Source organism: Colias eurytheme, chromosome 21, assembly GCF_061535395.1.
Source record: "Colias eurytheme isolate Ceu_HAF_F1 chromosome 21, ilColEury1 Martin Lab GWU primary, whole genome shotgun sequence".
Classification (NCBI taxonomy): Eukaryota; Metazoa; Arthropoda; class Insecta; order Lepidoptera; family Pieridae; genus Colias; species Colias eurytheme.
The window spans coordinates 1769930-1794874 of NC_143000.1; the positions used below are offsets into that span (position 1 = coordinate 1769930).

General features: G+C 32.9%; 1 protein-coding gene across 2 annotated transcripts in view; it reads right to left on the bottom strand.

Annotated features, from left to right (window-relative positions):
• Positions 1 to 19147, bottom strand: part of LOC149898921 (uncharacterized) — a 43034-nt gene extending 23887 nt beyond the window's left edge. Inside the window, exons 1-2 of one of the 2 annotated variants that reach the window (XM_090114319.1) lie at positions 17648 to 19147; positions 905 to 1021 (exon numbers count right to left, since the gene is read on the bottom strand). In XM_090114319.1, coding sequence (XP_089970445.1) covers positions 905 to 1021; positions 17648 to 18763 — 1233 coding nt within the window. In that variant the 5' untranslated portion in view covers positions 18764 to 19147. The remainder of the gene's footprint in view (positions 1 to 904; positions 1022 to 17647) is intronic. The other variant, XM_090114318.1, reaches the window with a different exon arrangement.
• Positions 19148 to 24945: the final 5798 nt, after the last annotated feature.

Genomic DNA, 24945 nt, shown 5'->3' on the forward strand with positions numbered 1-24945 from the left:
CAGTAATCATTAAAATCAATCTACCATTGCCAGCAGCCAGACAAACAAATATTTGTACTTCCTTCCTCTCAACCTTAATATTTAATTAATCAGTTAATTACTAAACAAAATGACCACACACAAATTTCAATGAGCGTTTCTCACATTAAAATTCTCATCCATTGAACGATTCGCCGGATGCGCGGCCGCCATCTTGGAACGCACATTGTAGTCGCGAATAATTAGCCTGTATTAACACACGGTTTTGGCGCGAAAAATTGAATCATTCGACTATAGTTTTCAAATGACTGCCGTTCTTGTTTCGCGGGTTGGATGAGTGTGGATGCACGTAGGCTGGATATTGTTTATAATTGTTGTATTTTAAGTTGTATAATAGGTATTAAGATCGACTGGATTATAGTTCAGTGTGATGGTATCCATGATTTATAACTTTCTAGAGTAGTAAGAGCTTCTTCTTTTGGAATGTAAGAATTCAACATAGTGTTCTTTGATTTAATTCACTAAACAATAGATGGCTGAGAAAGTATTTTGCTTCGTCAGAATATTATGCATTAGTAATTTATTGAATTCGATTATACTGGAACGTTAGTAATTGAAAACTTTAAAACAGTGAAATGTTCGTAAATTCACAGTCAATCTCAACAGATAATACAATCAAAACCATCATCTGACATTGACATTGACAGATTCACTTTTTTCACAAATTTATGTTGCCACACCATGCTTACACGATACTGGCGCGGGCGGAGACCGGGTGGAGCTTTATCAAAGAGATGTGCTTTTTCATATCGCTTCACACAGTTTGAAGTTTGAAGCAATACTATTAATTATTTACAAACACATTCCTCGCTACACATCCTCGCACATAATTGGTGGAAAAGCATCCTAAGAGAAGTTGCCATACCTCGGGATAGTGTATCCGCTGGTCGCGCCGGGGCGGGCGGTACTGCGTGATGCGCGGTATCACGAGGGGCGGCCTCCGCTCCCGCGTGTACACTTCGCACTCCTCGGGGGTTATCCACTGTGGAGGAAACGATACGTAAATATATTTAAGGTATTTTTACATATCACTTGTTTCAAATAAAAAAAAGACGGGTTGCACTCCGGGAGTGCCGGCAGAAGTAAAAACTTGATTATTAACGTTGAGCATGTTTGATATTTTGGAATGGTATCCGTATTACGCTTTTTCGATCAGGTCACGTGTCCTGACGCGAGTTTAAGATTTTATACCCATTACAGAAAAAGTGCTCAACGTAACAACGTCATAACGTTTTTGATTTACAAAATACGCTTTAACTCATTAAATTATTGTATGGTCACTGCATGATCTTTAAATCGGGAAAACATGGAGCGAGATCAAAGAAAACTCTCGATAGAAACACCTGGCGGAGCACTGTGGATGCCCTCTGCCCCAGCTAGGGGACACAGGAACATAAGTCAAGTCAAGTCACAACATGATCTTTGATAAGTGTACAAAGTTTGAATCAAATTTGCCCATAAGTGGTCCTAAATCGAGTTTAAAGGAGTTGGTTACATACAAACTTGAAGCTAATAATAGCTGGTTAAAAATTGGAATACGTTTGCTGTCAAGAATACGGAGAATTTAACAATAGCAATAATTAGAAGACGTAAGTAGATCGGTTGCAGATATTTGATTATCATACAATTCCTATAACGCAAACACGTAGAACCCTCTTTATTCAATGGATTGAACAAAAATTTGTTTTTTTATCCATAAACAGCCATCTACCTACCATTAGTCTCGTGAAAATCGACTTTTTCGATTTTAATTGCCCAAACAAAACATTTTTTTTAATTTTCTTCAAACTCATTGCAGTTATTTTAACAATACAAAAATCCTGTATGTGTGTGCAATAAAGAATTTTTCATTCATTCATTCATTCATTCATTCATAGTTCATACCCACAATTCAAGATATTTCTCTATACATATATTTAAACACAGTAGGATGTTCCGGCGCCTGAAATCTGAGATCTCCGTGAAGAAAGTCAATTTGCGATGAAACTTTATCCCTTCATCAATGATAGTCTGTGTTCAGATACATTACCATATTTCCGCGTGTTTATTGGTCTTTACAGTTTGCTAGATATAGGTTTAGGATTGTAGTAAATAAGGAATGCAATGCTAATTTAATTAATGTTATAGACTTATAGAGTAAGATCCCAGAGCCGCCAGACCTCACCTATTTTCTGACGGATGAAATGTGGACGATTGCGGGTAGTGTTAGTATGTGCTACCATCGTATGTCTACCCGCTAGCTTGGTCAATGGGCCAATTTCCAAATATCAGGTGATGAAGGTTCATAAAAACAGTACTTACTCCTTAGAGTCTTATTTTCTCATGGTTGATTTACACATATGTCGCCGCTTTCTGTGGGCCATTTTGCTTTACAGACGTCTTAAAGCTCTCAAAATTATTAAAAAGTCATTGAAAAAGTGAAATTCCATCAACATGAGTCCCCGTAAAAGATTTTCAACCTCTCAACCGCTGGTTACCTATAAATTTTCGTAATTAACGTTATAAATAATTCACTTTTTTTAAGCACAATGTTTTCTAAGATTGTCCACCTCAATGTAAGATTATAGTTTTCATACATCAATATATAGATGCCCTTTTAACCTTTTGAACGCCAATGACATCTATAGATGTCATGCGCAATCGTGCCCTGTGCGCCAACGACACCTATACATGCCAAGAAACAGATCATAGATAAATACAAAATAAACATATTAAACCTTTACTTTTACGTGTTTTATTTATACAGTTTATGAACTGAATCCCCAGTTATTACATAATTGTACACAGTAAACAAAATTGCCAAGTAGTTATTCAAATATTTGATGACAAAAAATAACTTAATTAATGGCTAAAAAAGCATGTTCTCTCGCGCCAATGACATGTATACGTGCCTACTAGTGATGTAGTGTAATATTCAAGTAACTTCATTAAAATTTCAGCGAAATTACTCTAATTCGCTTAATTTTTGTAATAACTACAAAAAAAATATATAAGCTTAGTCACTGAGAAAAAACTACATTCTTTGGTATAATACCATATTGTCTATATTGTGGATATTGTTGATTTGAATATTTTCCTTTTCGCCAATCATGCGCATCCCTAGCACGGTATCGATATGCAATCCCTTCTGCGCCATTGACATGAATAGATGTCGGACTGGTGACGTCGTAAGCGCGTGCCGTGTTGTTAAGTGCGGAAAGTTGTAAAAATATTTTATCGAGTATTGCCGAGAGTGTGAGTGCCTTTATTAGAATATTCTTATGATACAAATTGTCGCTATGCCATATCAAAATATGGTAACCTACATATAATTAGTATTTGTAATAACTCAAGTATTAAACTAAATGATTGGAAAATAAATATGTAGTTTTAGAGCTATTACGCACTGTCGACAAGTCGCCGGCGACTGTGACTTACTATAGTTTAAATAGGGGCTTGCGCACTGTCGTCCAGGAGTAAGTCCAGTCGCCGGCGACTGGTCGACAGTGCGTAATAGCTCATAATGCAATTCCCTTTATTTAAAGGTAATAGTTGTTTTGATATTTACAAATAAACACTCCACAATAATACCTATAGTTCATATAAACTTAATAAATAAACTCGATAAGTTATAATAATATACAGCTACACATCCCTAATCAGAAGCGAGAGATTATAAAAAAAAGGATGGTTGCCCGCGCCATTGGCATGTATACATGCCAATGGGGCGTAACTGATAGAGAATAGTGCTGTAACTTGCTGCAATTTTATATGTATTTTTGTATCTCAAAAGGTTGATTTTTTTGTTGATAGTTGCTATTTAATGTGGTCTTAAGTTTTTACAGTAGGAGATGAGGTTAAATAAATATTATTTTTGTGTTATAAGCTGTTTATTCAAATATTCAGACGTGAATTATTATGTTTATCGATAACATTTTGGAATCCCTACTATTTTCAAGGTTATCTCATTGAATTTGTGGCTTGGCGTGGAGGGCACGGCGATGCGTTTTTGCTCTGGCGGTCAAAAGGTTAATAAGACTCCGCGTATTCAAACTACAACATAGATAATAAATAATTTCGTGAGCAGGATACAAATGACGTTTAACAATATAATTCCGGACGCAGTGACGCTGTCTGATTATTAAGTGAATGGTTCCGGGTTCGATTGTGATTAGTATGTTGCAATTTCTATGCAAATCATTTGTAACCTTTTAATATAGATTAAGATAATATAAGATATATATACACTTTGTTTATGAGAATTCTATTATTAACCGACTTAGAGCTAGCGCACAAGAGCAACTTTTGTCTCCGCAACTATTTTGTCTCTAAGTTCTGTTCTTCACTGTTAACATTTTTACGTCAGCAGTCAGCACTATAAAAATATTCTTCCTCCTGTCGCAGAAAATATAAATAAAAACTAACATATTTTCTTTACCACGACAATAATACGCATCTACCTTCATAATGATGTCAAGGAGAATGATCAGTCACGTCTCAATGATTCATTCCATGATGCAAATAATATTTGTAAAACATTGGTGTGTAGTGAAAACAATACATATTTCTCAGATAGAAGAAAAAGTTTGTTTTTCGTATAGATTTTATCTGTGCATATTTTGTAGAGGTTTCTGTTGAGTAAAAGGATATTTTATAATTAAAAATATTGTAAATATTTTAGATTGTCACACTGATTTATTCAATACGATCTAATTTAAATTAAACTCTTTCTCCTATTTATATTTTGCTGTAAAAAATCGCGTTTGTCCAATATTACATTAGGTACATATTTAATGTTTCCCAAACAGAATTGTAAAAAAATCAGACGTTTAAATTATTGCAAAGCTCATGAAAATTTTCTTTATCAGAAAATATTAATATTCTCTATATTAAAAACCAGTTTTTAAAAAAAAGTACGTATTTCTACAGCCATCCTGTCTAACATTGTAATTCGATCGATAAATCAAGATAACAAACAGTCATAAACATTACAATAGCGCGGCCATAATCGTCGTTGGTTCCATTCAAATAGACTTTTGTTTCAATGTAATACGTCTAGGCGTAACAGCTAAACTGATTTTGATGTATTTTGTGAGGAATAAAGACGATCCAAAAAATAATTAGGCTATTTACCTAACTTTATGAAGTGATAAAATATAAGATTAGACTAATGGAAATAAGGTATTCAACTAAATTCTTTAAGAATGAATGTGAATAATAAATACTTACATAATAAATAAATAAGATTTTTGAAAAGTTTGGCTAAGTTTACTTGAGTTTTAATTTTAAGCTTAGTAATTACGCGATGGAAACCGTAGGGCGTAGACTATAACTAGGTAGCTCATAATATTATAGTAAACTAGCTTTCCACCCGCAGCTTCGCCCGCGCAGTCTAAGGAAAACCCGCATCCGTTCCCATGGGATTTCCGGGATAAAACCTATCCTATTTCCCGGGGTAAAAAGTAGCCTATGTCCTTTCTCGGGTATCAAAATATCTCTATACCAAATTTCATGCAAATTGGTTCAGTAGTTAAGGCGTGATTGAGTAACAGACAGACAGACAGAGTTACTTTCGCATTTATAATATTAGTATGGATTTATAATATTAGGATAGAGTATATTTAACCCTAACATCAAGGTTAGGTTTAGGTAAGGTTAGGTTAGGTTTATAAACCTAGGTGTTGAACCTTATAATTCAACACCTAGGTTTATAAACCTAACATCAAGCAGTATTCGTGCGAATTCTAGCTATTTACAATTAAAATGGCTAGTTTTCCTACTTTGTCACGCTCGATAGCCGCTATGGTAATTAACATAGGAATTTGTTTTCCATTATTTTACATATAATTGTTACGGAAATTACCGCCTTCCTAGAGATAACTGCGTTGACAGGGAAAGTCAAAAACAATATTGATTGCTTGATTGTAAATTGTTATGCTCTTTCATTGTGATTATACCGCCATAAGAGAAAAGAAACAAATCAGTAAGTACCTACTGAATAAAAATGTCGTATACAATTTTGTATAAAAATATGAATAATAATAGCGTAAAAACTTACATCATTTTGTCTGCAATATCTTCGTTGAGTTTATAGAATTCATTTGAATGATTTCATTTCAAAAATGCACTGAACGATTCTAGAATATTTCTTTACTTTTTTTCTAAAACGTTCTGTAGTGGCCAGTGTTTTTAAACGACTTATGTTTTTTATTGCAATAATATTTTTTTAATTGGTTTTATAACTAATGTGCATTTGTTTAAATTATTTTTTTAAACAACATAAAATAAATGGAATATTAAAAAGGAAGTTCGAAATTCGAATAATTCAATTCATAATCGGGAATTAGAAATAGAATAATTCATTTCATCCATATATTATAATCAAAGAGGATATAATCACTACGTTTATTATACTTAATCTTGATGTCAAATGCAATAGTCCCGATATCTGAGCCCGATATTGAAACTTTTCAATACAGATAATGTAACTGCACATCTATGCATCAATTGGCCACAGACTACAGTTGGTCCCAATTTATCAGTGAATCAACCATTTGACCTCAAAGTCAAAGTGAATGAACGACTCATTCATGGGCATGCTGTCTCGTTTTAACATATGCGTTGTGTACAAGTGCGAAAGAGAGCACCCCGGATATGGGCACAATTACAAATAATTAGTGACAATAAATTAATCGTAGAAAGGAGTTAATTTACTATGCATTTCGCTTTCTTTATACTAATTTTAGGAATGGAAAATTGATTGTCTGTGTTGTGTTGTGAAATGTCTGAAACTAAAATGCTTTGATATAGGTTATATCTATTTTTATTGTGGAATTTTATACGATGTGAAAATGGTTCCTCAAAATCAACTGAAACTGTTTTTTTATGTGTCTTATACTGCCTGTGATACATAAATTATATTGAAGAGTATTTAAAAAATACCGGAATATTTTAATTTATTTATTAGAAGAATGTTAAGAACATCGTTAGTATTAATAGGGGTTGTCAGTTGTCACGTCATTCCTTACTACATACATTCTTAGAAATATTAACCACGAAGATAACAGTCGGTTTATAAGAAAAATAGAAACTTAGTAAACCATTGCGGTATTTTTATGTGGTATATTATTTCAATATTTAAATATTAGACAGGACAAAATTAAGATCTTAGGAAATTAGTTCCGTAAATGGCCGACACAATGCGCCAAGACGTATAGAAATATTATCTATATTTCACTATCCTAAATTCTATTATCTATCATAGATTTATTGATGATTTTTACTACATACACGGTAGATAATTTTAAAGTAATCGATTTTTAATCTGTATTTTTATTTTTATTTTAAACAATTAGGCGCCCTTGACTTTGACATACGGATTTTTTAAACATGTTCATATATTAATAATCACGGTTAATAATTATATTAATTATAAAAAAATTAAAATAAATCATTTGAAGAAACTTGCTACTTCACGAAGTAAATATAGACAACATTTATTCGTGGTTTTATTAATTTCGTAGAAATAATAGCAACAGAATATAATGTATTTTTAGATAAATTAAGTGGAAGAGATAATGACGTCATGTTAATACAGACCACAATTTATATCATTAAAGGATGTGGCAGCAGATCATGGTTAATCACGTCAAAACATTAGTCATTCCACCGAAATTTGTGAATGTATGACCTTTAAAGATGCCTACTCACCATCCATAGAGGCATAGATATTAATTATCTGTAGAATACATTGTTTATTACTCATCACAAAGTTATTATATCTGTAATCGAATTTGTTTTTTTTAATTGAAATATATATATATAAATTAGGTACTAAAAACTAAAAAGCTATAAAAATAAAAATAGAGGTTATTTTCAGATTAAACCACGTATCCACTTTCAAAATTAGTACAATTACCAAAACTACGTACAGTAAATACAAAATACGTTCCTAATTTCATTATCACGTACAATAATTATCTAAGAGATAACGGTTCCATAGTGTAGTGAGTCAATGCTGTTCATTTGTTTACGTTCACGGTACAACAACCTATTTTGCTGACCTTACTACTATGGGAATTCGAATACGAGTAGATTTGTGGTGAGTTCGTATCGACTTATAGTCATTTTTATTGTTAATATGTAGCTTCTTAGTTATGAATATTGCTTTTTGTAAATAACTTCGTATTTGTAAGAAATATTAAATACTTTACATGTTTAATATTATATTAGGTATAGCACTTAGTTATGAGAAGATATATATGTGTTCTAGGTAAAAACCTACATCTTTATCAGTCTACGCGATGTATCAAGATTTTCTTAAAATAGAAACGTTTTCCAAATATATACATATACAATCACCGAGATAATATGGAATGGTTTATAAAATCCATTTATTATACCAATACGTACCACAAGAATTAGAACGTAGTTTAGTAATATGTACTATTAGTATATTAATAATCTGTGTAATCCGTGCTAATACTTTATAAGAGATGCACTTTGATAACAAATAATTTATGGCATAAATAGAAATAAGTTTGGATATTGAGTCGAGTTCCTATAGTAAGTTTATATTATGCTGCAACGCAGGAAGTTCTATTTTTATTAGACAAGAATATGACGGCCGCGTTTAAGATAATATTTATGAAATCGTCTATAGATTTACTCTCCATTTTTGTGTGGTGATAAAGTTTTTACGATGAAATACAGCGATCGGCATTTAATGGTAGGTATATTTTCAAACTAAAATGGAATAGTCGATCATCTGTGAAAATTGTTAATCTTTGAACGCAAGATCGTATTAAAAATATATCTATTTTTTATACAAGTTGTTATTATGAACCCTAAAATCATAAATATCACCGGAATTTCCCAATAACAACGATTAAAAAATTAATAGAACAAACGAAAAAATGTTAATTGAAAATTATCTCCCGCCAAAACTTATGTCATCATGACATGACAGTTGCTTTTTTACAAACTTCACGTCGGGTCGATGGAGTTCTTTACAATTGCCCTCTCAATAAAATCGATAGTGGTGTTGTGTAATAATGGGCCAATAAAACTAACCCAGATTCGTACGTTTATGTTACTTTTACGAGTATTCGTTCAATGCATTGAAATGTATATTCGATTACTATGTGGTCTACGAAGTAAGTTGTTATTTTTACACTTATTTATGTAAACAGGATGGACTGTTTAACATTCTAGTTACGACTTACGGGAGTTGTTAGATATTTAAAAAACAATAGTATTAGCTAGTATAGTTTTATATTATCTGTGGTAATACTGCATATATTAATTAAAAGGGTATGTTATGTAGTTTAACAAAGCAGTATTCAAATAATGTGAAGAAAGAAATAGAAATTATGACCTGATTAAAGTTTTCCTCATTTGAATTATTAATTGGTATCGATTTATACATAAATATTCTTCATGTTCTGTCGGTGTATTATATTTATTCATATGCAAAGTCGCGTGCAACAACCTGTTTTGAGCAATTATTAAAAAAAAAATCAGTATTAATAATACTTACAATACGCAACTCACCAAGTGCGCAAGTAATTTGATATTCAATTGTATAATCAGGTGTGATTCAACTCAACACTACCATTTATGGTCGCGCAGTTGCGGGCGTTCGCGTCGGTATGTCTAACGTCATCTTTTAATTAATTATTACGTGTGTACAATGATATTTTCAATTCATTTATGAATCAAGGAGGATGTTAAAAGAATAGTCTGTGCGGGGAAAGAAGGAAGTTTGGTTTTATTTAACGCAAAACTATTGAATCTATTTGCGTGAAATTTAATTTATAATTCATCAAATTTTCCTCATTATTCATACAATAGGTACACTTATATTATTAGTTTAATACCATCATTAATTTCTACACACATATTTTAACAATATTAATTAATGTTTTTGGTGATATCCCGTAAATTTTAAATAATTGCCATGTGCAAAAATGAGGAAAAAATAAAGATTCCTGGAACCGCTAATCAGCGAATTGGTGCATGTGGTGCACAAATGTCAAGGTTGCCAGCCACTAAAATAATTTACACATTTGTATTATCAACATAAATGTATATTATTTTGACATTACTGATAACTGAAGCGAAGTATGGATAATTTTATTAATTATTAATATGTACGAGTGTAAAATCTACATGTACACACCTATAAAACAATAATTTATATATGCAATATGTACGTATTTTTCTATTATTCTTATTGTAATTTACATTAAATAAATTGTAAATAAATTAACGATTTTATCATTATCCATACTATTAATATTATAAATGCGAAAGTAACTCTGTCTGTCTGTCTGTTACTCAATCACGCCTTAACTACTGAACCAATTTGCATGAAATTTGGTATAGAGATATTTTGATATCCGAGAAAGGACATAGGCTACTTTTTATCCCGGGAAATAGGATAGGTTTTATCCCGGAAATCCCACGGGAACGGGAACTATGCGGGTTTTTCTTTGACTGCGCGGGCGTAGCTGCGGGTGGAAAGCTAGTTTCATATATATATAGCACTCCGGACGACACGTAGAACCATGTATAAACTATCAATATTATATATCTTACCATTATGTACCTAACTCATAGGTTTTTATTATTTTAGCGATAGGAATGTTACGAATTAGATATAAATAACACGACGTGCTCACTGTATCTACATGTAGGTACAACTATATTTTTTTGCACTTCTAAATCAAACAGAATATTTTTAATGCAATAAAAGAAGTATACGCATAAGCGTTTTAGTGACAGCCCTTAAAAAACGGGTAAATTTGTCCTAAAATAAATAATTAGCAGAATCAATGAGGTTACTAACAAAGCTTAAAGCACAGACTAATAATAATATACTACGCTTATAGTAAAGAATTAGGGTAGAAAATCATAATATAAATGGACATATGAACGAATTAAAAATCTCCTTTATCGTGATGCAACATCAATAAAATTTCTGCAGACAAAAAGTATAATTCATCGAGATCATAATGAGTCAAACCGGATAAAACACAATCTTAGGGAAAATCAATGTTGTGGGTGGGACTGGGTTGACGAAGGGGAAAATCCATAAGTTATTTTTAATCATAATAACAAATAACATTTAAGTAGCGGTCCTGAAATACATCTTACATTAAATAATTGAGGAAGGATATTAATAAATTAATAGTTAATACAAAATATATAGTATAGATACCTACCTAATCCAGTATTACTTAATGATCTAAGATACCTTAGGTTTTAGGTAATACATACGAGAATCGAGCGCTTCCTCGTAAATATGCTTGCTTGTGTGCGTGAGCCATTTCGAACGTTTTGTATGAAGATTCCCTACTGGTTGTATCTGTATATTGTGCTATACCTTCTCCAAATCAACTCAATATTTAGAACATTTTCACATTCAAGTAGGATTTACAAAATTAGCGGGATAGGATACAGATAATATTAGTTCTAATGTAATAATCTATGTAACGGAATAGATAACAACTATGTGTCACATTATGACGTATGCTAACGATAAATGGCCATCAAAGTCCAATAGAACGGACTTTTACGTCACAACGTATATTGAAAAATTGCAAATAATAAGTGTAATATGTAGTACATATTATATTTATCTAAGACTTTTTATGCTCAAATATACTGTTTTTATTGCGATTGCTCCACAGACTATAAAACAGGCCATATTTATAATATGTAGACTGTGATACCTTAAAGTTTTCACTTTTCATGAAGATGTGTAAAAAAATGAACTGTATTACTGTATTCATATTATATATCTAAATCGCTAATCAAACATTCCTACTTCTGCGTGGATGTACAAATAAAATTTATAGCTCATTTTAAATGTGACCATTCGACAGATAGTAAAACATGCATTAGTCACCAATTACGAAAAAAGGTGAAATATGTCTTAGTTCCGATTTCTGACGTCATTTTGAAACCGTAAAAATCGTCATACTTTTCGTGACTATTGTATTATTGCCGTTCGCGTCGTTGTATAAGATAAAAATGTTTTTTTTTTATAATCCTTATGATTTTTTCTTTCGTATACGTAAAGCTAAAGCATTTAAATAAAATAAATTGTTTTTTAAACTCCCAGCCGCAAAATTTATCGGTAAGAGATACCTACTTTGTTTTCATAAAAACGATAACATTCGATTGACATTACAACCTAACCTAAATAACCTAAAAAGTTAATTTTGTACACGCGTAGGTGGGTGTGTGTTTTGTTTACATGTGATATTCGTATAGATAGGTGTACAGCACAATAACAAGAGGTTATTGAACTTATAATTAATAATGGTAATTGCAGACTTAGGTAAACAACACATTAATAATTTAAACTGTCAATCCGAATAAATCATGAAATTGACACGCAATAAGAGGTGAAAGTAAAATCTCATGAATATATCGTTTAGCTTTTTATATTAATTTCATAACAATTATTTGATTGATTTTATATCGATTCCCACACATTGCTTTTATAGTCAATAACACTTAAACAGATGGCCAGAACACTTATAGAAACTTTTTATTTCAATATTTTTTGATAGTTTAATTATCTTTATTATAGTATCCCAATTACCAACGAATAGGTACTATAAATTAGAATTTTTGAAGTGAAACTTCTTATCGGCGTTGGAAAAAAATTTAGTGTAACGTTTTTCCGTTACGCGCCATCTTGTTTTTATCCGTACCACGCGTGATTGACGTATTTCTGTAAAGTTTCATATAGTGAATTATTATGTTTTGAAAAATAAGGTTATAAAAAAGTTTCACTTCTTACGTGTGTAGGTACACTAGTACACGCACACATTTTTTACATATTACTACGATCCAAATCTATAAAACAATGTTCGATAAACTGATTCTGGAAATTAACAATCCGCTTTACGATTAAAAATGGATTACAATCCAGAATTTTATTCCTTATCAACATGGCAATGTTTCCCAAATGACCCATTATTTTTAAAATGCAACAAAAGATACAAAAAGCTTCATTTCATTTTCATTTAATTAACTACCAGATAACTTTATTATAGAACACCCAACTTCCTTCAGCCTAAAACATTTTAAGAGGTAGGTACATCATGATTGGCATGCCATGGATTTAATTTGATCCCTAACCTTGTTAAATTCTAGTAAATACCTATGTTATTTCTTACAACATAATAATAATTGATTTCAAATGAATATTGTTAAGCTAATATGCAGCTGTAAGCAATGGTGGTAAATACATAGAGATTCCGACGATTTTTGAACCTCTTTTTTGTTAAAAAAGTGCATCGAATTATCTTGTAATCGTTTATAATTGAGTCAGTTACGCATAATTGTTCAGAATAAACAGTTTTTTCACGTAGTAATTGGTTCTTCATATAATTGGTCACGTCGTTAATCATTAGTTAGGGATCTGTTGATTATTGTTTTATTGGTTTCATATAAAACCTTTGTAAATAAATATTCACTTATAATACCACAAGAGCTTCAAAATTATCGGGTATTTTCCGATAGGTTCGTTGCAAACAAATGAAGGAGTCAAGTTTTTAGTCAAGGTTAAAAAATCACTCGCGCTTCGCGCTCGTGATTTTTCCTGAAAAACTTGACGACTTTATTTGTTTGCAGGGAACCTTGAGGAAAATGCCAGATAATTTTGAAGCTCGTGTTGTATTCGGGAGATTATTTTTCCGTCCCAAATGTCGGCCAATAATTTCACAATTGAATTCAACCTGTCAGTTTGACGTCAACGACCAGAGAAAATTTTCAAAAAATTATCAGTATAATACCATGTAGGTTGTACCACGTGACGTCGAATGGTGCAATTCTATTGGTCCATATTCGGGTCGGAAAAATAATCAGGAATAAGTACCTATTATTTTTATTAATAAATGCTTTATTTATCTCAATAATGTTACGAGTACAATAGATATAGATTATTATAGTGGGTTCAATCGGTTTAATATACCTAGGTACATAGTACATACTGTTATGCTAAACCTACAAACTTAAAAAATATCGAACAGATCTTAAATAAATAATATATTATGTAGTGTGCAGTGTGCATTGCAACAAATGTGTAGGAATAAGATGACATTTCTAATCAAAATAGGTACCTGCCATAAATTTATGAACGATATCGACGAAATTAGTTACTGATAATGCTACGATTTTCATACAGAACCATACAAAATATAATAGATGTTTTTGTCTTGGTTCATTGGACATCTAATCGAAATCACAAATGATTGAAGTGAACCCTAATTTACTCGACTCGAGTTATTTGCCTTTAGAAGATTAATTTACGACTTTTACACGAGTATTAGGTAGTTACACAATACACATATAACAATTAATTAATAATATTTTTGGTTACTTCAAAACTTGGTAATAAATAATAATCTTATGAATAAATCAAGAGGATTTTAAATTTTAATTTTAAATTTCGTTAAATTATTTCAAATGATATCAATATTTGTCTCATAAAGAACGATAAATATGATGAAGAAGTTCAAAAAAGAACATTTGACCCCAATTCGATCCATCTTACATTATCTTCGACAGATAAAAAAGTAATTTACGGTAATAAGTAATAATTCATTGGGATAAATAATAATTAATTATTTTATTTCAAAAGGGAGAAAAAATAGATAATAATATTTCTTAAGACGTTTTATATATTATTCTTCCTTGCCATGACATGTACAGTCTTTATTTACAGTTTCAAGTTGTATTTTATTTTAATAATATCTATAGACACAAACCACAACAAAATTTATAAAAATATTGCAGTAAAACATGATTTTATAAACACTTATGACCGAAATTCACCCGGGGTCTGTCCTCGGGCCGCAATTATAAAAAGAAGTCAACAATGGAATCCGCAGAATACAAGGGAATATTGATGTAATAACAAGAAATACAAGTTTCCAATGAGCATGCAATAAAAACTTTTCATGAATGTCGCAATTATCAGCAGATATGTTTGTGTTTAATGAACCGAAAAGTAATTGCATTGGACTAAAAAGGTTTTTCGTCGTTTTGAAAAACTATTATTGTGTAAACATTTTTGTGTTCACGCGATCTTATGTAAAACTGAATATTAATATCTGTGTTCTGAATTTTCATCGTTGTATTTCAATTTCCAGTAAAATTATAAACAATTAAATGTTCAAATGTCTCGAGAAATAGTAGGTCTCTGAGCTTATAGGAGTTCTATTCTTCAATGTTAGAGATACATTGAAAGGCAAGGTTGTTATATAATAATCATGAATCATTAAAATTACATGTAATATTATCAGAAATTAGTCATTTGTGAACATCTTATTATTTATAACGACTAATATTGTTTACAAAATAATTGTTTGGATTACAAACAAAAATTAGTCACATTTTACACTGTCAGCTACGATCAACTATTATTTTGTTACGAAATGACCTTCTAATAAAGGAAACCGGTAAAATATTAACAGAAATTGTTGCAATGCGCATAATATATATTGCCACATGTTATAATTAACTTGTGGACTAATATAAAAATTTTTGTTAAGTAAATTTTAACTGGGTTGAGTAATCCTAGATTACGAAAATCAAAGCAAGTACTTTTTAAATAAGCATTAAAAATTGAAATATCCCTAATCCCATTTAAAACAACAGACAATATAGACTAATATTAAGTTTTATTAATATTGCGGGAATTCGTAAAATAATATCAAGAAATGAATGGGCTTTACCGCGCCTATAAAGTTCATTCAAACTTTCTACTATCGCCGTCTCGCTTTTACAAGAAACGATAACCTGAGACAATGCATTTCTCTTCCATCCCTCTCACACGCATGGAGAAAGAAAAAGACGATCACAATTACCTCACACAGGTAACAAAACAATGGGTTGATATTTGAACTTTTTACGACTTACATAATTCTCTTGGAAATGCTATATTTGAATACGTGTAAGCGAAAAAAATAGATGTACCTATTTATTCTACACTAGCTGTGCCTCACTGTTTTACGCGGTCCTATTGGGTTAAGCGTGATGACATATTATTGCCTACCTACCCATTAAATAGGCTAACCACAGAGGCTAACACTAAAATAATTTTTCAAATCCTGATCCTGATCTGCCTAAGAAGTGAGATTAGCGCATTCTACCAAACAAACGAAAACCTCTTCAGCTGCACAATATAAGTATAGATTTCTCAGTAAGATTCGTTTAAAATATTATAATTACACGTGGGTACTATAATGTAGAGTCACAACAAAACTCTATAACTTAAATATTTTTGCGACCATCTATCACGAAACTGTAAAACCACAAGACATATTTCAGTACCTACAATTCAATTTAGCGTCTATATTTTTATTATAATTGGCTCTAGCCTCGTTACACTGTTTATGGTAATGTATTTTGTTAGAATATTAATTTGTTGTACATAACGGGTGTCGCAATCCCATTATTGGACCATTAGAATGATGTCAACATTACATCAATTTTGTTTGAAGTGTCTACTGGGGCCGTATTAGGACCTCTTATTTCCAGACAGATATTTTGAATAAACTGACTGCCGAATTCATATCATGATCGCAATAACCAGTCATGGTTTATTATGGTTATTATATGAATTTGTCATACACGGCTCCTGATATTTTAAAATCTATTTAAACATTTTCGTGCCATAATGTTTGTAGCCTGACTCTTCTGAAGCGACTTGACAGATTTTTATGAAATTTTTCGGTGATAAGGATTGCATATAGTTCGTAAACAAATTTTTTGGGTGTCCAATGTCCTGATAGATCAATTATTTTCTGGTCAGCTAGTTCTCCTATAACGACATTAACTAAGAGCACTATTAAGAACATTATTTAAGGATTATCAATAATTTTAACAAGTTAAAACATGTTTAGGGTTTTACTAACTAGGAGACAATTATACCCACTATGTACTTATCTATTCATTAACATTAACGATAACAATTAAATAATTGAACATTATTGAATTACAAGCAAAACAAGCAATCATGTCTCTAACCAACACCGCGTTATCATTTAGATATGTTTCTTGCAATTATTCAGACGCAATAATTCAATCCTTTGTTAAATAAATGAGATAAAAATGGCGCCAAACCCATTACGTTGATATTATCTGTGGCATTACAAAATATATGCGCTTTACTCGTCGCAAAAATACTGTTTTTCGCTTTAGTATTAACTTTTTATCAAGCCATTGTAGAATGGAAAAGGCATAACTTATATTAGAATTAATTGGATGTGCGTTTGTTACGTATACAGTATACACCCATTTACTGGACCGATTCTAATAACTCTATCTTATGTAAAGCTAAATTATCAGCGAGTAACGTAGACTGTATTGGTTTACGGCATTTGTACCTGATGTTTCTTAGTAATCTTGGAACTAAGTACTAAGACGATTTTACAAACATTAATTAATATAAGTGAATATTCATCAAATAATAATCTTTCCATAATATTGAACGTCTCTACATGTTGAAAACCAATGTCAAACTTGATACTTTTAATAAAGATACGTTATGTTTGGCAATCGGTACCAATTAAACCATTTAAAATAATTTTTATGACTTAAAACTCACCTCATCCTCTTCATCCTCATTACAAAAGGGATCAAGAAGCTGATTCTTCCAAAATATCACATCAGGTGGTATCGCATACGCGTCGTTATCCCTTAAATTCGCATATAAGGGACTGTCGCGACCCACACCCTCAGAACTAGCACTGACTAAACTTTCCACGTCCACACTGCCTCCACAGGAGCACCCCTCGTCCGTGTAACTATAACCGTACTCGATTTCCTCGTAAATATTTTCATCTGTCAACGCGTCTCGCACCGGCTCGTAGCCGTCGTCGCACGGCTTGTCCGGCGTCATGGCGGCGACTGAGGCGCACCTGTCTTCCACCTCGTGCAGCGCGTACACGGAGAACGGCGGAGGTGTGAAGTCGCTCGCCGTGTCGAACGACAGCCGAGATATCGTCGCGTGCTGCTCGACCTGCGACAGCACCCGCAGCAGAATCTCATCCGAGTTGTGGTAGCCGCTCGAGTGCGACCACACCACAGCGTATGTATCCTTGTTCACCTCCCCGGGATTGCACTCCTTGTAACTCCAACAGGTGCTCTCCGAATCGCTGTCTGATTCCATTTTTATGATCGTGTCCTTGAAGTCCACGTTGTCGTAATTGGATGATGTTATTGAAGCCGCTTTTATTTTCCTCCGCGACGGTATCGGCGGCACTATTTCTACAACTCTATTCTCCATCGCGCTTGCACTTTTGGACGGCGTGCTAGTCGCGAAAGGGACATCCGATTGCGTCAATGTACTGTCACTGTTTACACTGTTTTGTTTTGGTTGAATATTTGGCATTGTTTCCTTGTCGCGGACGTTTATGCTTTCGAGGCATTCGTCGAAAATGTTCAAAATACTGTGAGATACGTTTGGTTGCTGCGGGGATAGGTGTCTTTGGTATTCATCCAGTTTGTAGATCTCCTTGCCTAGTTGCGATAGGATCTCATCGAACGCGCCATCCGATTCTGATGCGTGTGAGACCACAGAAGCCGGGCGGACCAGCACGAGCGGATCGTACTCTTCTATGGAGCCCCGGATAGCCGTGAGCCACGCGATGACCGGCTGCGCAGAGCGATCGCGCAGTGTTTCTACTACGGCGTGCGGAATCCAACTTGTGACCTCAACCATTCTGCCGCTCGTTTCAAAACACGATAACCGGTGTATGATTCAACGATCGGGATTCCGCGAAAGGACAAGCCTCAATACGTCTCCGCACACCGTAACTGTATTCCAATTGAACGCATTTAGTGTCTGTTTAGCGATATCGGCGACATTTGCACTCGGCCGCGATTGCTTATCGTGACATTTTCTTCCTAACATAAACGTTACAAAACCTCGTCCGCAGACCCATTGTTAACCTCTCTGATATGGTCCGATAAAATTCGCTATTATGAATCTGTGCCAACATGAAAACAAGAGATCGAAAAAAATTAAACTGTCAAGTTCGACGCTTCGCGCTTTTTTTTCTTTTAAAAATCGAACGGAAACGTCCGCGCGCGGGCCGACCAGCGCGATAGTGATGTACAGAGCATCAATTAATGCGATGCGTTCATTCTCCACGGAGTCTGTGACCGATATTCTATGTTATTTCTGTAGGACGAGGCGTGGCGTAATCGCACTACATACTTAAAGCAAATGCAATGTGCATTAGATAAAGCAGATCATATTGTGTGATCTATGTACATAAATATGCGCGCGAGTTTAAGTCGTAGTTCAAACATTAATGCATTCCAATATTTTGTAATCTATGCCCGCATATTTGTGATGTTGTTCGGTATTTTGTAACCCGTTAAAGTGTTGTTATAATTTGTGAAACTAATTATATTCAAATGAATGATCAAGGAAAATAGCATTATCGTGTCTCTGCTAAGTAAATAATTAATAATACCTACCTACTCTAGTGAACTTGTGGTTTGCTTTGTTCAGAACTTACTGGCGCATTATTATGACTCAATTTATGTAAATAATAATGTTAAATGTTGAGAACAATTATCGAAAATAAACTTATAAAAACTTTTGTATAACGTTCAAAAACGTAACTCTAACCTCTGGTAGTTCCATTAAAATTACAACACGCATATTTAAAAGCATTTATTTTCGCTCCCATTACTGTTTCGACACTCCTCTGATACGGCTACAAAGAAATAGACCATTCCAATTTGCGGTATAGGCCCTAAGGTATAAACCTACTAATGAATGAAACCAAAGTACGCACAACGCTTTCATTCATAAAATTATTCTACTTTCAACACACCAAAGACACGTTGCAATTTGTACTCTATGCTTTTGCATTTAAATTCTGTGAATCTATGCGCGGGAAGATATGACATTTCAGTTTTGGCGGGAACCTCAATGGCTACTGTCTGAAAATACATTCCATTATTTACTGTGTACGTAGAATATTCTCGCATATTCTAACTATTATTTAAAACCTACTGATAGAGCAAACTCTACCTCATGAGATTTCTTTTTAAAAGTTTTTTCTTGAATTTGAAATAGTTACTTTTATTTGATTGATATTCAATAATTATACAAACATCATGTAGCTGGTATAAAGACATAAGGTAAGTATCCCAACGCTGTTTCATTCTATTTAAAGGTTTTTCTTACATTTGTATGAACATATGAACATGAAATACATTCTTTCTACTTCTGTTCTTATGTGATATAAAAATGATTAGGATGATGAGTACCAATTTAGCCAATTTACAGGCAGCCGACTTAAATTATTAATTGCACCCAATGGACTCCAATTTATTAAACGACTGACGTTTTCGGCTCTAACTTTGACGTAGACATGATATTATAACAATTATTGATAGCTGACATATATAGTTCTAGAAAATTTCGCCAAATTCATTAAAATATTTAATTATGTGTGAAAATTAATTTATGTTCTATATACTTACTCAAACATTTCGGCTATCAGACTTCTATATCGTCATAATTAGAACATACCTACTATAAAGTATAAATTAAGTTTTACTAACATAAAAAATAATGGTAGAGTAATATCTTCATTGTAATTATTTTGTATAAATAGATGTAAGCAATCTTCAGGAATCAAGCTACTTAGTTTTTTTCGAGGAAAAAGGTGGTGAAATACGGCATGTAAATTTGTAAAAGGGCTGTCGCAACATAAGGTGAGCTGCGAGCGAACTTTCTGGGAAGTTCAGAGGTACCTGAATCAAACTCAAACTTAAACATTTACTTATTCAATAAGACTTCTTCTAGAAGCACTTTTGAATCGTCATAATATTTTTAATATTTAGGTACCATTCAATACATATAAATAAGATGGGTCAAAGACCACTTTAGGTACATGTCAGTAAAACCTATAATACGGTCCCTCATACAAAATATTAAAATCATTAATATCGATGTGGATTGATAAAAAACCAGCTGTCAACCCGCATGTTTAATGATGACATTAATTGACCCTAAAAATATAATATCTATAAAATATGATAATTTCCCCCTATAATTATTTATTACCACATCAATAAAATATATCTATAGTTCTATACTAGTATAATAATACATAATCAATACATATAATAAAATTCTAGAAAAGTGGTGTCTGTACAATGATAATATGTAAAAAAAAATTAGCAGGGGTTATTATTAAATCGATCCCAAACCCAAAACTGTAGTTAAAATTTTTTTTGTCTGTTTGTCTGTTTGTCTGTTTGTCTGTTTGTCTGTATGTTTGAACACGCTAATCTCAGAAACGGCTTATCCGATTTCGATGCAGTTTTCACTAATATATTGTGGTAATCTTCATTTAACATTTAGTGTTTATTTCATGTCAATCGGTTCATAAATAAAAAAGTTATGACCATTTAAGTACTCACGGCGAACATTTGCTTAGGCATATGGTACACATACAGTGTACGATAAAACGTAAGTTATCTGTTATACGCTACAGTTATGTCCAAGTGATCATATCGAAAGTCCCCAAGGGTGGGGGGGTAAGCTGAGGTAGTAGGGGGAGGGGTAAGCTGAGGTAGTAGGGGGAGGGGTCAAATTAAAATTATACTTATTTCTAGGTAAATTTTATACATAAAATGTCCTTTAAATTATGTCGTATTATATTATATTTTTAACCCCCGATGCAAAAATATGGGTGATAAGTGTTTGACCGCTGTGTGTGTGTGTGTGTTTGTGCCACCGTAGCTCGCTAGCAGGTAATCCGAATTAGATGATGTTTTTTTGTTAGGCAGCATATTTTCCGACGCTGGTTCTTAAATAAACTGTTTCAAAATCGGTTCATCCATTTATTGTAACTAGGTATATAGGGGTAAAAGTGGGAATGAAAATAACTAAAGTTGTCGAATATACTTTAGTGATATATTAAATGAAAGTGAACGACGTATCAGTAAAAATAAGTCAAATTTTACCAAAATCGGTTCATCCATTTATTTGATATAGTTATAAAAGTGGTAGATAATAAAAAAGTGAATTTGGACTCAAGTGACATATGAAATGACAGAATGAAATGAAACGTGTAAAGTATAATTAGACATATTTAATCAAAATCGGTTCATCCATTTACTATACCTATATACAGGGTGTAATCGTTAAGTGTGCACAGGCGATTTTTCCGTAAGTATTACAGATAACAAAAAACTTTAAACTGATATCGAAAGTACTTAACCTAATGAGTAAAATGGCCGTAATAAATTTTTAAAAATAAATCCAGAAATATAAAAAAATTATCTTTAAGTTTATGAAATATGAATATCCCGTATACATTTAATATGAAAGATTTTTAGCTTTCTTTTTCTTTTTTGGTTTTCTGCTTTAATTACTTCGCAAATTTGAAGTGGCATTTTCCACGCTTTTTCCGGACATTTTCACGCATTTTCCGGATATTTTCCGGGGATTTTCCGAGCATTTTCTCGACATTTTCCAGGCTTTTTCCGGACATTTCCACGCATTTTCCGGATATTTTCCAGACATTTCCCTGGCATTTTCTGGTTATTTTCCGGGATTTTCCAGACATTTTCCGGGAATTTCCCAGGCATTTTCCGGGGATTTTCCAAGCATTTCCCGGGGATTTTCCGGATGTTTCCCAGACATTTTCTGGACATTTCCCTGGCATTTTCCGGGGATTTTCCGGGCATTTTCCAGGCATTTTCCACGCATTTTCCGGACATTTCCACGCATTTTCCGGATATTTTCCGGACATTTTCACGCATTTTCCGGATATTTTCCTGACATTTTCCTGGGATTTTCCACGGTTTTTCCGGATTTTTCCACGCATTTTCCGAGCATTTCCCAGGCATTTTCCGGTTATTTTCCGGGAATTTCCCAGGCTTTTTCCGGGGATTTTCCGAGCATTTCCCGGGGATTTTCCGGATGTTTTCCAGACATTTTTTGGACATTTCCCTGGCGTTTTCCGGGGGTTTTCCATACATTTTCCGGGGATTTTCCGAGCATTTCCCGGGGATTTTCCAGACATTTACAGGCTATGTCAGGGAAATGTCCGGAAAATGCCTGGAAAATTCCCGGAAAATATCCGGAAAATGCCTGGAAAATCCCCGGAAAATGCCTGGGAAATTCCCGGAAAATGTCTGGAAAATCCCGGAAAATAACCGGAAAATGCCAGGGAAATGTCTGGAAAATATCCGGAAAATGCGTGGAAATGTCCGGAAAATGCGTGGAAAATGCCTGGAAAATGCCCGGAAAATGCTCGGAAAATCCCCGGAAAATATCCGGAAAATGCGTGAAAATGTCCGGAAAAAGCGTGGAAAATGCCACTTCAAATTTGCGAAGTAATTAAAGCAGAAAACCAAAAAATAAAAAGAAAGCTAAAAATCTTTCATATTAAATGTATACGGGATATTCATATTTCATACTTAAGAGTTAAGACTTAATGTATGGGAGGGTTTAAAGATAATTTTTTTGATATTTCTCGATTTATTTTTAAAAATTTATTACGGCCATTTTACTCATTAGGTTAAGTACTTTCGATATCAGTTTAAAGTTTTTTGTTATCTGTAATACTTACGGAAAAATCGCCTGTGCACACTTAACCATTACACCCTGTATATAGGTATAGTAAATGGATGAACCGATTTTGATTAAATATGTCTAATTATACTTTACACGTTTCATTTCATTCTGTCATTTCATAAGTATGTCACTTGAGTCAAAATTCACTTTTTTTATTATCTACCACTTTTATACCTTCTATATCAAATAAATGGATGAACCGATCTTGATAAAATTTGACTACTTTTTTTACTTTACTGTATAGGTATAAGTGGGAATGAAAGAAACGAATGTTGTCAAATATTGTGATAGTACCTACCTAAGTGATATATCAAATGAATGTGCATAACGGGTGAATTACAATTAGTAATGTTTTATCGAAATCGGTTCATCCGTTTATTACATATAGGGCACTTTAGGGGTGACAGTGGTTAGATAAATAAACCAAATGGAGCATCAAACGATAGGATATGACGTGTACATATAGGTACAATTAGATAATATTATTTACATCAAAATCGGTTCTGCCATTTACTAGGGATGGAAAGGGAAGGGTTGAAAGGCTGTGAAAGAAGAGGGGGACATGGGAGCGAGAGGATAGCCACACCCTGGAAATTTTGAACTCTTCTGTAACAAAGTTTTATAGCTCAGTTTAGTTTTAATTTTACTAACAGTTATTTTGTATTATTTTTTTTATTTCTTAACTGTAAAATAATCTGTAAGTACTTATAATTTAGTTGTTTATGGTAGTACGTGTTTCAAGACGTGTTTACTCAATAATTGTGTTTTAAGTAGTAAGTAACTGATAATTACTATGCAGTCACTATTCCACGCGGACGAAGTCGCGGGCACAGCTAGTATGTAAAATATGTACGGCCTACCTAAGTAGGTACCATTTTATAAATTATTAATAGTAATAAAAATTACTACTTACAAAAATTATGATTCACAGAACATAAAAAATAATCTCCTTCAAGACAGTGCCTTTTTATAAAAAAAAAATAAACATCTATAGTTTATTTTATCTGTATCTTATAAACAGCGATTATTTCATTATCTGTGCCATTATAATATTGACGTAAGCCGTAACAAACCGGTACATTGCAATAACCCACGGTACGGAAGTAATAAGTAATTTAACGTGACTATTTTTATCTCTTTGATTTGCTCACCGGATCTCGGAGACCGTTGTCTCTGGCATATTGACGTATGATTTCTTGTAACCGTAAACAATTTTGTTACTATATTATTTTATTATTAGCACGGTTTTATTAGTTTCACTTCTATCATCTATGTTTGTATGTATGTACGTG